The 13970-nt window shown below is 36.0% G+C and overlaps 1 protein-coding gene across 1 annotated transcript; it reads right to left on the bottom strand.

Moving 5' to 3' along the window:
• Positions 1–9682: 9682 nt before the first annotated feature.
• LOC145558806 (cold-regulated 413 plasma membrane protein 2-like) lies at positions 9683–12706 on the bottom strand. Its single transcript, XM_081620142.1, has 5 exons — positions 12553–12706; positions 12246–12429; positions 11159–11266; positions 11005–11075; positions 9683–10119 (listed from the first exon to the last, which is right to left on the bottom strand). The coding sequence occupies exons 2-5, from the start codon at positions 12422–12424 to the stop codon at positions 9866–9868; spliced, it is 612 nt and encodes a 203-aa protein (XP_081476268.1). The 5' UTR covers positions 12425–12429; positions 12553–12706; the 3' UTR covers positions 9683–9865.
• Between the last annotated feature and the right edge of the window lie 1264 nt (positions 12707–13970).

Raw genomic sequence — 13970 nt, 5'->3', positions numbered from 1 at the left:
AAATTTTAGTGGTTTTGGAGCCCGGTGTCGAAAAGTCTTGGAATTCTAGGGGATATATCTCGGGGTCATATAATGCCGTTTGGAACAATAAATGATCAGTATCTGTTGTCATAAATGTTTGTGGTAGGCTTGAATTTGTGAAATCGATGTAAGTTGTAAACCGGCAAATTGGTCGTTTAAAGGCAAATAAGATGTTTCCACCCACCCAATTGGACTCTTGGTGGGTATTAGGAACCATAGTAAACATTTTGGCAATTTTTATTTCCGGGTGTAATAAAGCCAAAAAATTCCAAAATTGAAGGCTAATATCCACGCTTTTTGAGAAATTTTGGAGGTTTCGGGGCCCGGTGTCGTAAAGCCTTGAGATTTTAGGGGATAGATCTCGGGCTCATATAATGGCGTTTGGAACCATATATGATCATTATATGTTGTCATAAATGTTCGTGGTAGGCTTGAATTAATGATATCAGTGCAAGGTGTAAATCGGTAAATTGGTCGTTTATAGGCAAATTGGATGGTTCCACCTAACCAATTGGACTCCCAGAGGATATTAGGGATCATGGTAATCATTTCGGCAATTTTTATTTCCGGGCAAAAAAAAGTCAAAAAATTCCAAAATTGAAGGTTAATATCCACACTTTTTGAGAAATTTTAGAGGTTTCGGAGCCCGATGTCGAAAAGTTTTGAAATTCTAGGGGATATATCTCGGGATCATATAATGTCGTTTGGAACCATAAATGATCATTATTATATGCTTTCATAATTGTTCGTGGTAGGCTTGAGTTTATGAAATTGTTGGAAGTTGTAAACCAGTAAATTGGCCTTTTAACCGCAAATTGGTTGGTTCCACCACTAGTAGAAAATACGTAATGGGAAGCGGTTCAAATCCCCAAATGGGAAGCGGTTCTGAACCGCATGCCCTTAGGGGGCTTGCCAATTGGTCTTTATAATGGCAAGCGGTTCAGAACCGCTTGCCAATTGTATGGAAAGGGCAGCGGTTTTGGCGCCAAACCGCTGCCCACTAGGGGTATTAAAAATATTTTTTTATTTTTTTTTGGTTTTTTTTTCACTTAAATTGATACATAATCAAACCATATGTAAAAAATTAATATTTTATTAATTAATTGTTATAATATTACAATTTCTGATTTTCAATCACAAAAAAAATAAATTCACAAAAAAGTTGATAATAATTACAATTTCTGATAGCTCTTATGTCAAAAAAAAGATTACAATTTGATTTTCAACCACCAAACACCACCAGCCACCACCCTACACCACCAACCAACATCCACCAGCCACCATCCCACACCACCAGCACCAAGACCCCCAGCCACTCACCCACAAAGACCCCCCACCCAAACCACGACCCCCACCCACGACCCTAACCTAAACCACGACCACCACCCACCAAAAAACCCTCACCGAAACCACGATCCCACCTAACAAAACCAGATCCCCACCCAAACCACGACCTCCACCCACGACCCCCACCCCAAACCACGACCCCCACCCACCACGTCCCCCACCAAAAATCATATTAAAATAAAAAATAAAACTAAAATCGAAATAAAAATAAAAAAATCATCGATCTAACCCACCACGACCATCTAACCCACTGATTTTGGCTTCAAATTATGGTTTTAAAGGTCAAATTCGACCATGAAAACTCTAGATCTAGAGTTTTCATGGTCGAATTTGACCTAAAAAACTTGAACACCCACACACATGCACAAATTTGTTCGAAATTTGCTCGAAATTGTTCGAAATTTGCTTGAAATTTAACTTGGGTTTTTTTTCGATTTTGCTCGAAATTACCCAGTTTTGGTTCGAATTTAAGGAGATGAGAAAGAACAAAGAAAAAGAGAAAGTGAAAGAGAAGAAAGGGGCGAATTAGGGAAGAGAAGAGGAGAGAGAAGAAAAACGGGAGTAAAAATGAAATAGGAGAGAGAGGGAAAACGGCGAAAGTGAAAGAGGAGAGAGAGAGAGCTGAGTGAAGAAAGAGGAGAGAGAGAAATAAAAGAAGGGGTAGGGCGTGCGGATTTAAGTTTTTTTTTAAATGGCAAGCGGTTTGGGGTTGAATCGCTTGCCAATATATCTAATGGCAAGCGGTTCAACCCCAAACTGCTTGCCATATGAAATTACAGGGGTTTTTTTTTAAAAAAAAAGGTAAATGGCAAGCAGATTTTTAAAACCTGTAACACCCTAGAAATTCCTTTATTTTAAAATACCTGTTTTGCCCTGTATGAAAACTTTAAATAGGAATATCTAAGACATTACCGCCACCGTGAAAACGGTTAAGGCAAATATCAAAGATACACAGCGGAAGACTTAAAAACCAAAACTATTTAAATAACACAATTTAAAAACCAAACCAACGAAAATAAAGTTGAACCTCAACGAAACCAAAGTCAAATAAAACCCACCACAACTTGGAACCATTTAAGGCCCTTATTCAAAACAGAAACAACCAAACTTTTGTGTTAGTCCACAAAGTAATATAATAAAATATTCAATGCATAAAACAAATCATATCCTAATGGAAGCTAGCATGATTCCCTCTTCACTCATGCCCCGTCATGAACATGCTTCAATACCTGAAAGTGTGTCTCTACTTGCCCCCACTACTCTCCATTAAAATGGATCATCGTAGGGCCAAGATAAAAACATGGCCAGATACAAACAACACACACGATCAGCAAACTGAGTACATAAGCGTAACTAAACACACTAACATGCATTCTCCTATCATCACACACACTTACCTCACTGTACCTGTTTACAAGCACACCCAACAATCAACAAGACACAATGACTAGACAATAATTAATTCATTTTTTGCATTGATTACGCATCGAACGGGTTTCCACCTATTAACCTCCCCCAAATAAAATTTGAGGTTAACTGGCACGGGAGCTAACCGTGCCAGCGACAAACCACACAAAGGTGGCGGAATTCCTGCGCATAATAAATAATAAAAAGGAATGTACAACGTCCTGTACTCCATTGGAGGTTATGGTTAAATATAAAACCCCATAACCCCCCCATTGTTCATACTCAAGGTATATACGTTCCAAGAGTTTTGGTGCGTAATCTCTTTCACTTTACGTTACTTACATATTATTAGACTTGGTGATGACTCTCAAAGCGTAATAAATCAATCAACAATAATTATTCAATCAAGCAAACATACCAATTTAATTCTTAAATAATTAGTGACCGCATATTATTTAATGTTGAACCCTTTTTAATTCTACCTCAGTGTCAAAGACACCTTAAACGCATAATGTGCCACAAATCCTATCCCTCGGTGTTAAACACACCTTAAGTGCACAAAGGCACCGACACACAATTTATTCCTTGTGTACATAGACACTTATATAGCTCCTTCCTCATGCTTAAAGCATCAATAAAAATTATATGAACCATAATAAAATTTCTTTTCAATATTCCAGACATAATTAAACAATTAGTTTAATTAAACATGCTCTCTATCATGCCATAAATAAATATGTAGTCCATATAATCATGCCAAAATATAATTTTTCAATCCATAAACCATCACAAATAATTCATGCTTCACAATTCAATCACCAACACCAATAATTCACGATTCAATACATAAACCTTAGCATGATACTACTTGTAACTGATTGAAATTAAACCTAGCATGATTCTACATCATCAAAATATGCTAAGTACGCGAACGTACCTTGAATACGATCTTAAAATCGTCACGACTAGTAAAAATTGCTCACTTCGAAGTCTCCTACGCATTAAAATTATAATAGAGCATTAAAACCCACTCTAAACAAATTTCCAGCAATATATACTATCCTAAAATCCCTCTTAAAATAATTAGAATAAGCTGAAATTATATTTAAAACACTCTAATTAAGTCCCACTTAATGGGTAATTTAAATTTCCTTCAAAACATAATATTTAGGGTTCTACATAAAATTCCAGCACTTTATTTCTAATTAAAACTTGCTGTAATTTGGTCTCAAAGCACTTAAATTGAAGATCTAAACATTCATACATCATATACTTTCATAATTTCATAAATCAAGAACCTAGGGTTTCAAAAATTGGGGCTTTTTAAATTAAAACCAAAGCTGAAAATTAATTAGCATAATTACAACATTCAAACATCAAAATTTAATCCCAAAACTCATAATTTATAATTATATCTAAGCATAGATTAAATTAGAATAAGAAAGATTAATTTTTTTTTCGAGGAACACCAAGCAGCAGCCACCACGGCACGGCTGGGCTGCTGCCGCCTGTGCCGCCGCGGCTGCTGGCCGTGTGCTGGTGGCGCGCGGTGATGCGCGGTGGTGGTCCGGCCACGTGTGTGGTGGTGGTGGTGGTCGGCCGTGACAAAGGGGAAGGGAAAGAGGAAGAAAAAAAAGAAAGAAAAGTAAGGAGAAAAGGGGAGAAGCTTACCTTGGGTTTTCTCCACTCTGGGCAAAGTTTGATTTGCCTCATAAGTGGGATATTTATACCCCTTCTCTACCAACCCTTTACCCTAAACTTTCCTCTTTTAGTTTTTCCTAATCCCTTTCCTAAAAAAAACTTGTTAAAATTAAAATTTCTTTAAAATAAAATCCCCAACTTTTAAATAAAATAATTAAATAAACTTTCCTTTTATAATAATATTAATTAAAATACTTTAATTAAAATAATTACAACTATTTAAATACTTTATAAAATACATACTTTAAATAAAATACGTATAAAATACGGGGTATTACAAAACCGCTTGCCATTTGGGGCTTCCCATCACTTATTTTATACTAGTGCACCCACCCAATTTTATTCCCTGAGGATATTAGGGACCATGGTAAACATTTCGGTATTTTTTTTTTCCGGGCGAAAAAAGTCAAAAAATTCCAAAAATTGAAATCCACGTTTTTATTGTGAAATTTGGGATGTTTTGAGGCCTGGTGTCGAAAAGTTTTGAGATTTAAGAGGATACATCTCGGGGTCATATAATGTCCGAATGTCGTTTGGAACCATATATGATCCTTATATGTTGTGATAAATGTTCGTAGTAGGCTTGAGTTAATTTAATCGGCACAATTTGTAAAACGGTAAATTGGTCGTTTAAAGGAAAATATGATGGTTCCATCCACCCAATTGGACTCCCGGAGAGTATTAGGGACCATGGTAAACATTTTGACAATTTTTATTTGCGGACGAAGAAAAGTAAAAAAATTCCAAAATTGAAGGCTAATGTCCACGCTTTTTGAGAAATTTTGGAGGTTTCGGGGCCCGATGTCGAAAAGCCTTTAGATTTTAGGGGATACATCTCGGGATCATATAATGCCATTTGAAACCATAAATGATCATTATATGTTGTCATAAATGTTCATGGTAGGCTTGATTTAATGAAATCAGTGTAAGTTGTAAACCGGTAAATTGATCGTTTAAAGGCAAATTGGATGGTTCCACCCACCCAATTGGACTCCCGGAGGGTAATAGAGACCATGGTAAAAATTTCGGCAATTTTTATTTCTGGGCGAAAAAAAGTCAAAAAAATTCCAAAATTGAAGTCTAATATCCGCGCTTTTTGAGAAATTTTGGAGGTTTCGGGGCCCAGTGTCGAAAAGCCTTGAGATTTTAGAGGATTGAACTTGGGCTCATATAATGCCGTTTGGAACCATATATGATCATTATATGTTGTCATAAATGTTCGTGGTAGGCTTGAATTTATGATATCGGTGCAGGGTGTAAATCGATAAATTGGTCGTTTATAGGCAAATTGGATGATTTCACCTAACCAATTGGAATCCCAGAGGATATTAGGGACCATGGTAAACATTTCGGCAATTTATATTTTTGGGCAAAAAAAAAGTAAAAAAAATTCCAAAATTAAAGACTAATATCAACACTTTTTGCGAAATTTTAGAGGTTTCGGAGCATGGTGTCGAAAACTCTTGGAATTCTAGGGGGTATATCTCGGGGTCATATAATGCCGTTTGGAACAATAAATGATCAGTATATGTTGTCATAAATGTTCGTGGTATGCTTTAATTTATGAAATCGGTGCAAGTTGTAAACCGGTAAATTGGTCGTTTAAAGGCGAATAAGATGTTTCCACCCACCAAATTGGACTCTTGGTGGGTATTAGGAACCATAGTTAACATTTCTGCAATTTTTATTTCCGGGCGTAAAAAAGTCAAAAAAAATTCCAAAATTGAAGGCTAATATCCACGCTTTTTGAGAAATTTTGGAGGTTTCGGGGCCCAGTGTCGAAAAGCCTTGAGATTTTAGAGACTGAACTCGAGCTCATATAATGCCGTTTGGAACCATATATGATCATCATATGTTGTCATAAATGTTCGTGATAGGCTTGAATTTATGATATCGATGCAAGGTGTAAATCGGTAAATTGGCCGTTTAAAGGAAAAATTGGATGGTTCCACCTAACCAATTGGACTCCCAGAGGATATTAGGCACCATGGTAAAGATTTCGACAATTTTTATTTTTGGGTTAAAAAAAGTAAAAAATTCAAAAATTGAAGGCTAATATCAACACTTTTTGCGAAATTTTAGTGGTTTCGGAGCCCGGTGTCGAAAAGTTTTGGAATTCTAGGGGATATATCTCGGGGTCATATAATGCCGTTTGGAACAATAAATGATCAGTATATGTTGTCATAAATGTTTGTGGTAGGCTTGAATTTGTGAAATCGATGTAAGTTGTAAACCGGTAAATTGGCCATTTAAAGGCAAATAAGATGTTTCCACCCACCCAATTGGACTCTTGGTGGGTATTAGGAACCATAGTAAACATTTTGGCAATTTTTATTTCTGGGCGTAATAAAGTCAAAAAATTCCAAAATTGAAGGCTAATATCCACGTTTTTTGAGAAATTTTGGAGGTTTCGGGGCCCGATGTCGAAATTTTTTGAGATTTTAGGGGATACATCTCGGGGTTATATAATGCCGTTTGAAACCATAAATGATCATTATATGTTGTCATGAATGTTCATGGTAGGCTTGATTTAATGAAATCGGTGTAAGTTGTAAATCGGTAAATAGACCGTTTAAAGGCAAATTGGTTGGTTCCACCCACCTAATTGGACTCCTGAAGGGTAATAGAGACAATGGTAAAAATTTCGGCAATTTTTATTTCCGGGCGAAAAAAAGTTAAAAAATTCAAAAATTGAAGGCTATTATCCACGCTTTTTGAGAATTTTGGAGTCTTTGGGGCCCGGTGTCGAAAAGTATTTAAATTCTAGGGAATACGTCTCGGGGTCATATATTGTCGTTTTTAACCATATATGATCATTATTTGTTGTCATAAATGTTCTTGGTAGGCTTGAATTAAGGAAATCGGTGTAAGTTGTAAACCGGTAAATTGGTCGTTTAAAGGCAAATTGGATGGTTTCACCCACCCAACTGGACTCCCGGAGGGTATTTGTGACTATAGTAAACATTTCGGAAATTTTCATATCCGGGCGAAAAAAAGTAAAAAAATTTCAAAATTGAAGGCTAATATCCACGCTTTTTTAGAAATTTTGAATGGTTCGGGGCCCGGTGTTGAAAAGCATTGAGATTTTAGGGGATATATCTCGGGTTCATATAATGCTGTTTGGATCCATATATGATCATTATGTGTTGTCATAAATGTGCGTGGTAAGTTAAAGTTAATGAAATCGGTGCAAGTTGTAAACCGATAAATTGGTCGTTTAAAGGCCAATTGGATGGTTCCACCCAGCCAATTGGACTCTTGGAGAATATTAGGGACCATGGTAAACATTTCGGCAAATTTTTTTTTCGGGTTTAAAAAAGTCAAAAAATTCCAAAATTGAAGGCTAATATCCACGCTTTTTGAGAAATTTTGGAGGTTTCGGGTAGAGCTGTCTATTCGGGTAAACGGGTTGGGTTTGGGTCGGTAAGAGTGGGTCGGTTCATCTCGGGTCGGGTTAATTCGGATTAAATCCATAACCTATGCGAGTTAGGTTTGGGTTGGGTCATGCTTAAGTCGGGTCATGTCGGGTCATATTTCTTATCGGGTTTTGGTCGGGTTAATAACAGGTTGGGTTACATTCGGGTCGTATGAACAATAGGTTAGGATTAATTCGGGTTTTCACGGATTAAAACGGGTTAAGGTAATTCTCGGGTTCGAGTTGGGTTCGGTTTAAGTCAATAATTTGCGGGTTAGAATCAGGTCAGGTCATTATCGGGTTTGAATCGGGTTCGTTTCAAGTCAATAATTTGTGTGTTATAATCAGGTCGGGTAATTTTCAAGTCGGGTCATTCTCGGGTTCAACTCGGGTTCGGTTCAAGTCAATAATTTGCGGGTTATAATCAGGTTGGGTCATTTCCAAGTCGGGTCATTCTCGGATTCAAGTCGGGTTATGTTTAAGTCAATAATTTGCAGGTTACAAGTAGGTCGGGTCATTTCCATGTCAGGTCATATTCGGGTTCAACTTACTATAAATAGATTATTACCATTTTTATCAAGCTAATTATTTCCTTTGACTATAATATATATGGCAATATACTAGGGAAGTATAGTCTATAATTTAAGAAGATAATTATCTCCTTTGACCATACAACAAATATATATACTATATCTAACTCTTAAATTTGAGGATGATGCTCCTTTCTTTTGCTGCCTGGACCGACTTGGTCTCCCTAGACAAGATGCTTTGATCAACAATAATAGGGTGGTCTAAATTGCATTTAAGGTGATTTGAAATCTGGTTAGGAACAATTTAGGTTGAATTTAGCTTGGGTCAATAACAAGTCGTGTTGATTTCGAGTCGGGTTAGTAACAGATTGGGTTGAATTATTGGGTCGGGTTAGTAATAGGTCTGTTAAAATTCGGGTCGGGTAAATAACAAGTCGGGTTGATTTTGGGTCGAGTTAGTAACAAGTTGGGTTAAATTCGGGTCGGGTTAGGAACGGGTAGGGTTGAATTCAGGTCAGGTTAGTAACAAGTCGGGTTAAATTCGGGTTTTGACGGTTAAAACGGGTTTGGGTCAATTTCGGTTCAAGTCAGGTTCGGTTCAGGTCAATAATTTACGAGTTACATTCGGATCGAGTCATCTCTAGGTCAGTTCATGTTCGGGTTCGAGTCTCATATACTCGGGTCAACTCGGGTCTAGGGTTAGTTTCAGGTCAGGTCAGGCCGAGTTTGAGTCACCATTTTTTCGGGTTCAGATGGGTCGATTAATAATCGGGTTTGAGTCGGTATTTCGGGTCGGGTCAACTTTTGACAGCTCTAGTGAATAGTAACCCCGTTATGCGCGCATCTGAATCCGTTATTTTTATTGACTTGGCAGCAGGTCACACGGTGTGGGCTGCTGCACCAAAAAAGCTTTACCTAAAGATATTATTCATCAAATCATATCTTAACATGATATTGTCATCACCAACAAAGTTCTTATTTGATTTTTCTTGATTTGTATTTTTTTTTTCAATTCTTCAATCTTAATTGTTACAGATGGATCTATACAGATATGATTAACTCCAATCTGAAGTTCTAAAAATAAAATGAATAAAAACATAGTCTAAATAGTTTTGTTTTACTGATAAATATTTGTTTAGGAATTTTGCTTGTCATTTTTAGTCAAACAATCAAAATCTGTTCACAATTATCTGCAATCGTTTCATGCTAGGTAGGTTGGTTGGTTTTTTGCTTGACAAAAGAAGAAAGCAATATATTGATGTGACAAAAGCTTAAGAATCCACATAAATTTTATTTGACTCTTAAAAATTAGGTACAAACAAATGAAATTAAAGCATGTTCAGCACAAAAATTTAAATGCAGTAACAAACAATGATAAGATACTAAGCCTTGCACATGAAAAAACAGCCAACAAATGTACAAGCCACAGAAGAATTCAAGCAGATTAGAGAATGTTGACTATCAGGAACCAAACTGGATAGACCAGCAAAAGGATTATGCCTACGGTGTTTGATACGCCGTTAGCCCTTGTGAAGGAGTTCCTAAACCCTCCTGATGCTCGAATGTGTTCTTGCAGCAAGTAACACCCAATCGCCAAACAAATTCCTGCGCCAATCCAACCACCACGGACATAGGATGCTAACAAACTCGGAGCTACCACTATGATGAGAATGACAGAACCTGGCAGCTCCAGCCAATCTGCAACAACAAAGATGTGAAGGTGTTTTAGCTAGGGATCATGTTGGATATCCACATAAGCAAAGTAGAACTCGCAGTTCATGCTTCAATCAGCTCAATTAAAAGCTAAATAACAAACAGGACACTGATGGTACAAGCAGCACTGCCAAACTATTTATTAACGAGGGAGTAAACATCTTCAGCCAGTAACCATCAAGTTCCTACATAACTACTTGGATTTAGCGGTTTTCCACTACTTGATTACATTGCATCCTGATCTATGTCCATTTTGCTTCCTAGAAGAGCGCTCTATTTCTCTTCAAAAACTACCAGTTCTGAAATGGCTCTAGCAAAAAAGGTGAAAGCAGATGCCAAACAAGTAGGAAAATAAAAATGCAGAATACAGCAACATAAACTTCAGATCCTATCTACATGTAGCCGAATGCAATGAGAAAAATATTCTCAAATCTAACACAAGTGAATGTCTACAAGGAGATGTGGAGGAAAGGCAAATTTTAGATACTAGTCATGTCCCCGAAACTAATTATTTATCCGAATAAGCAATGTAGACTCTCTGAGGCCACCAGGTATCAAGGAGGTAGTGTAAACATAAGAGTAAAATTCTTTCTAACAATGCTGAGACTTTCCAACAAACTTTAATAAAGGTCTAACGAGCATGGCTTGTAAGGACTTTGTTATGATTTGGTAGCTGTCTTTGAGGAACCTTTCCAAAGTTTTATTTGAGATTATCTACGGACTTTACGAAGGCCAAAAGTTTGCCGGCCATCCAAGAATTCGATAGTATAAATTCTTAGCTTGAAGGTACTCCTTAACAGTTATCTTTTTAATCAACAAAACAAATAGGAAAATCTGATGTCAAACTAACACAATCAAGTAGATGCATACCAGGGAAGCGTTGTGGAAAGAAAACACGCAATATGACAGTGACGAAAGCAATCCACATTCCAATCTCTCCCCTGCATTGTCAATCAAATTGGTGAAAAAGAGATCAAAAGATAGAGACAGCCTTTTAATACTAGGCTACTGTCCATAAAACTACCTCAGAAAGTTGAACAAAATCCCAGGGAGACTGAAGAAAATGTAAGGCACTAAGAGTCCGGTTAGGATCTCAGTCTTCCAGTTCGTGCGGTCCAAAACCAACAAATAACTGCAACAAGAAATAGAGGGAAAATATCAACTAATGGACACTAGAATGACAAAAACTGCATATAGGATAGTAAAACGAGTTGCAGACAGTAGTTTCAATTCGAGCATTAGTTTGATTGCAATTCACAAATACCAGACAAACAAGTATATGTAGAAAGACCAGCACTTGCTTGCAATAGAGTCACACGATTATAATAATCAATTCAATCCACAGGACTGATTAAAAAACCCAGAGAGCTATTAAAATCTATTGTGGAACGCATCAAGCGCATATTACTCTTGTGTTGTCATTGATCATGGATGATTATGCCATCTGAACTTAGCTTACTCTAACTTCACCTCATAATCTCATATACAAGCCTTAACCTCTTAAGAGCAATGATGTAATGATGTGCAATTCTAAATTGCCTCTCATTTTTCTTTCAAATACAACTATGCAAAAGCTGATAAATTGCTCAAATACTAGACAAACAAGTATATGCAGCTAATTTTTCCCTCAAATGCCAATATACTATTCTGATGGTATGGTAAAACATCAAATTACTGGTTATGAACTTGAAAGGAACTAAAAGGGAAAATATCAACAACTTGGCCATGATAAAATTTCACAGGCATGAAATTTGACGTTTTACCATCCATACAGATTTGGCTTCTCACTGTGCACCCAAAAAATGTGATCACGGGTTCAAATTTATGGAAGATTACCCAATATTAATTTACCCCAAAATTAAGAGTATAATTTTCACTAACATCAATCAACAATCCAATATACTTTTTTTTAAATAAAAAAATAAAAAAAAAAAAATTCAACAATTTGAAAAACAATAGATCAATTAGATGAGCAAAAATGACTACTTCAAATCATCAGATGAAAAAAACCCAGATGAAAATTCATCAGTTCAAACAAACCCATTAATTCAATACAACAGTTTTGCATCAAAAATTGCAACAATTCTAGAGAGAGAAAGAAAGAGTTATACATGGCAGAGAAGGAAGCAATCCATTGAAGAAAAGAGGTGCCAAAACCCAAACCACCAAGCTTGATAACATCAGAAGCAAGCTTTTTAGCAGCATTATGCACCTCCTTCAAATCTGAACTCAGTTGATTACTTGGAAATTCATCCTCTGTCTTCATCTTCAAATAATCCATTTGCTTCATTTTTCCTGAAATTCCAAAAAAATTGGGGGAAAAGAATAAAACAATTATTAGGGTAATTAAATTTTAAACTACTAAAATTTTGAGATTTTATACAAGAAAAAAAAGGGGGAATTTAAATTGTTGCCGACCTGATTGTAGTTGGAAAAAATATGTTGATGTTAAGTCAAAAGAGAAGAATGGGTAGATATAGACAGATGTAATTTTACCCAAAATAATTTTTATAGTAAGCTATTTATCTGCATGAAGACAAGGTTTACTGTAACTTTTTTCATTTTTTTTTTTATTACAGAAAATAATGGTTCTAATTGGACTGGGACACAATCATGAATGATCCAATTATCCAACTACCCTTGTAGTAAAAGATTTATTCTATTTTGTTGCATTCTGCTTGTATGATTGAACAATCCTATTTTCGGTAGTAATAAGAATAGCCTGCCGACCTGCTCGCTAGTAGGCATGTGATATGTCAAATAGATCGGTCGAGTTTGATTCGGGTTAGATAGATTGGGTTAGATTATTCGGTTCAGAAAGACAAAGTACTTCGGCCCTGTTTTCATCAGATTATTTTTAGTTCAGTTCACTTTAGCTCCCTATTTCTTTCCCTCATCAAATATTCAATTCAGCTCTAATAAGTTCAGTTCAGTTCAGTTCTGTTTAACTCACTTCAGTCAATGAGAACAGACCCTTCGTATATTTGTAACCTATTTATTTATTTTTTATTTATTATTTATTTTTTATTTTTTTAATTTTTTTTGCGGATTGTATTAATGTCTATTATGAGTAGTTTGAGATTTTGTATTGTTTGGACCTATTTTTCTTCGTGTGAGTAAAGACTCACAACTTCATTCAAAACTTACAAATCACAAACTAGCCCAAAAATTTACCATTACATGTCGTATTTCAATCAATAATTGGCGATGTTTGCACATTTGATGATTATCAAATACAAGGATTTTCCTATGCTTCAATAATTATAGTCGGTGATGACCATTAAAGTCAAAATTTACTCTTTAATGAGATGAGGACGAAATAAGAATTGAGACAACAGATAAATTCGTGAGTAAAACTGTTCAAAAAAGAGTTGAGACGAGCATGTGAGAATAATTTGCATAATTTTAGGATAAGTATTTGAAAATCTCAGAAAATCTTGTTCGATCGTTGGGTCTCACAAGAATTGGATGGATTTTTGGACAAATTGACTTACAAATTACAATATAATAGTATGATTGACATGGTAACGTGATCGAGTATCTTGTTTAATACGGTGACATTAAGCATTGATAACTAGGTTTGAATATTTGATGGCAAATAATTAATTAGACGAATAGATAAGAATTAAGAAAGGAATGATTATTAATTTATATACAATGACATAAGTGATAGTAATACCAAGCTAAGTGGTGTAATGACAGACAATAGAGTTGCTGGCAATGTGATCCTACACTCATTCATTTCTTTCTAGCACTTTCATTGTCTTTCTACCAATTTGATTGCGACACGTGTCCTCTGCCTTGTGGAATTGCGGGCACGTATCTAAAATTATGAC

Source organism: Chenopodium album, chromosome 9 (genome assembly GCF_948465745.1).
Source record: "Chenopodium album chromosome 9, dcCheAlbu1.1, whole genome shotgun sequence".
Lineage (NCBI taxonomy): Eukaryota > Viridiplantae > Streptophyta > Magnoliopsida > Caryophyllales > Amaranthaceae > Chenopodium > Chenopodium album.
Note: the sequence above shows the minus strand (reverse complement) of the source record. Positions and strands in the feature narration are given on the sequence as shown.

What these genes read in the sequence shown, in the direction of transcription:
- LOC145558806 (XM_081620142.1), bottom strand. Translation starts at nt 12,424, where the DNA reads ATGAAGCAAATGGATTATTTGAAGATGAAGACAGAGGATGAATTTCCA. An exon ending in ATTGCTTCCTTCTCTGCCAT is followed by an intron (nt 11,267 to 12,245) that starts GTATAACTCTTT and finishes TTCTTGTTGCAG; the next exon opens with TTATTTGTTGGTTTTGGACC. An exon ending in CTTTCCACAACGCTTCCCTG is followed by an intron (nt 10,120 to 11,004) that starts GTATGCATCTAC and finishes TTGTTGTTGCAG; the next exon opens with ATTGGCTGGAGCTGCCAGGT.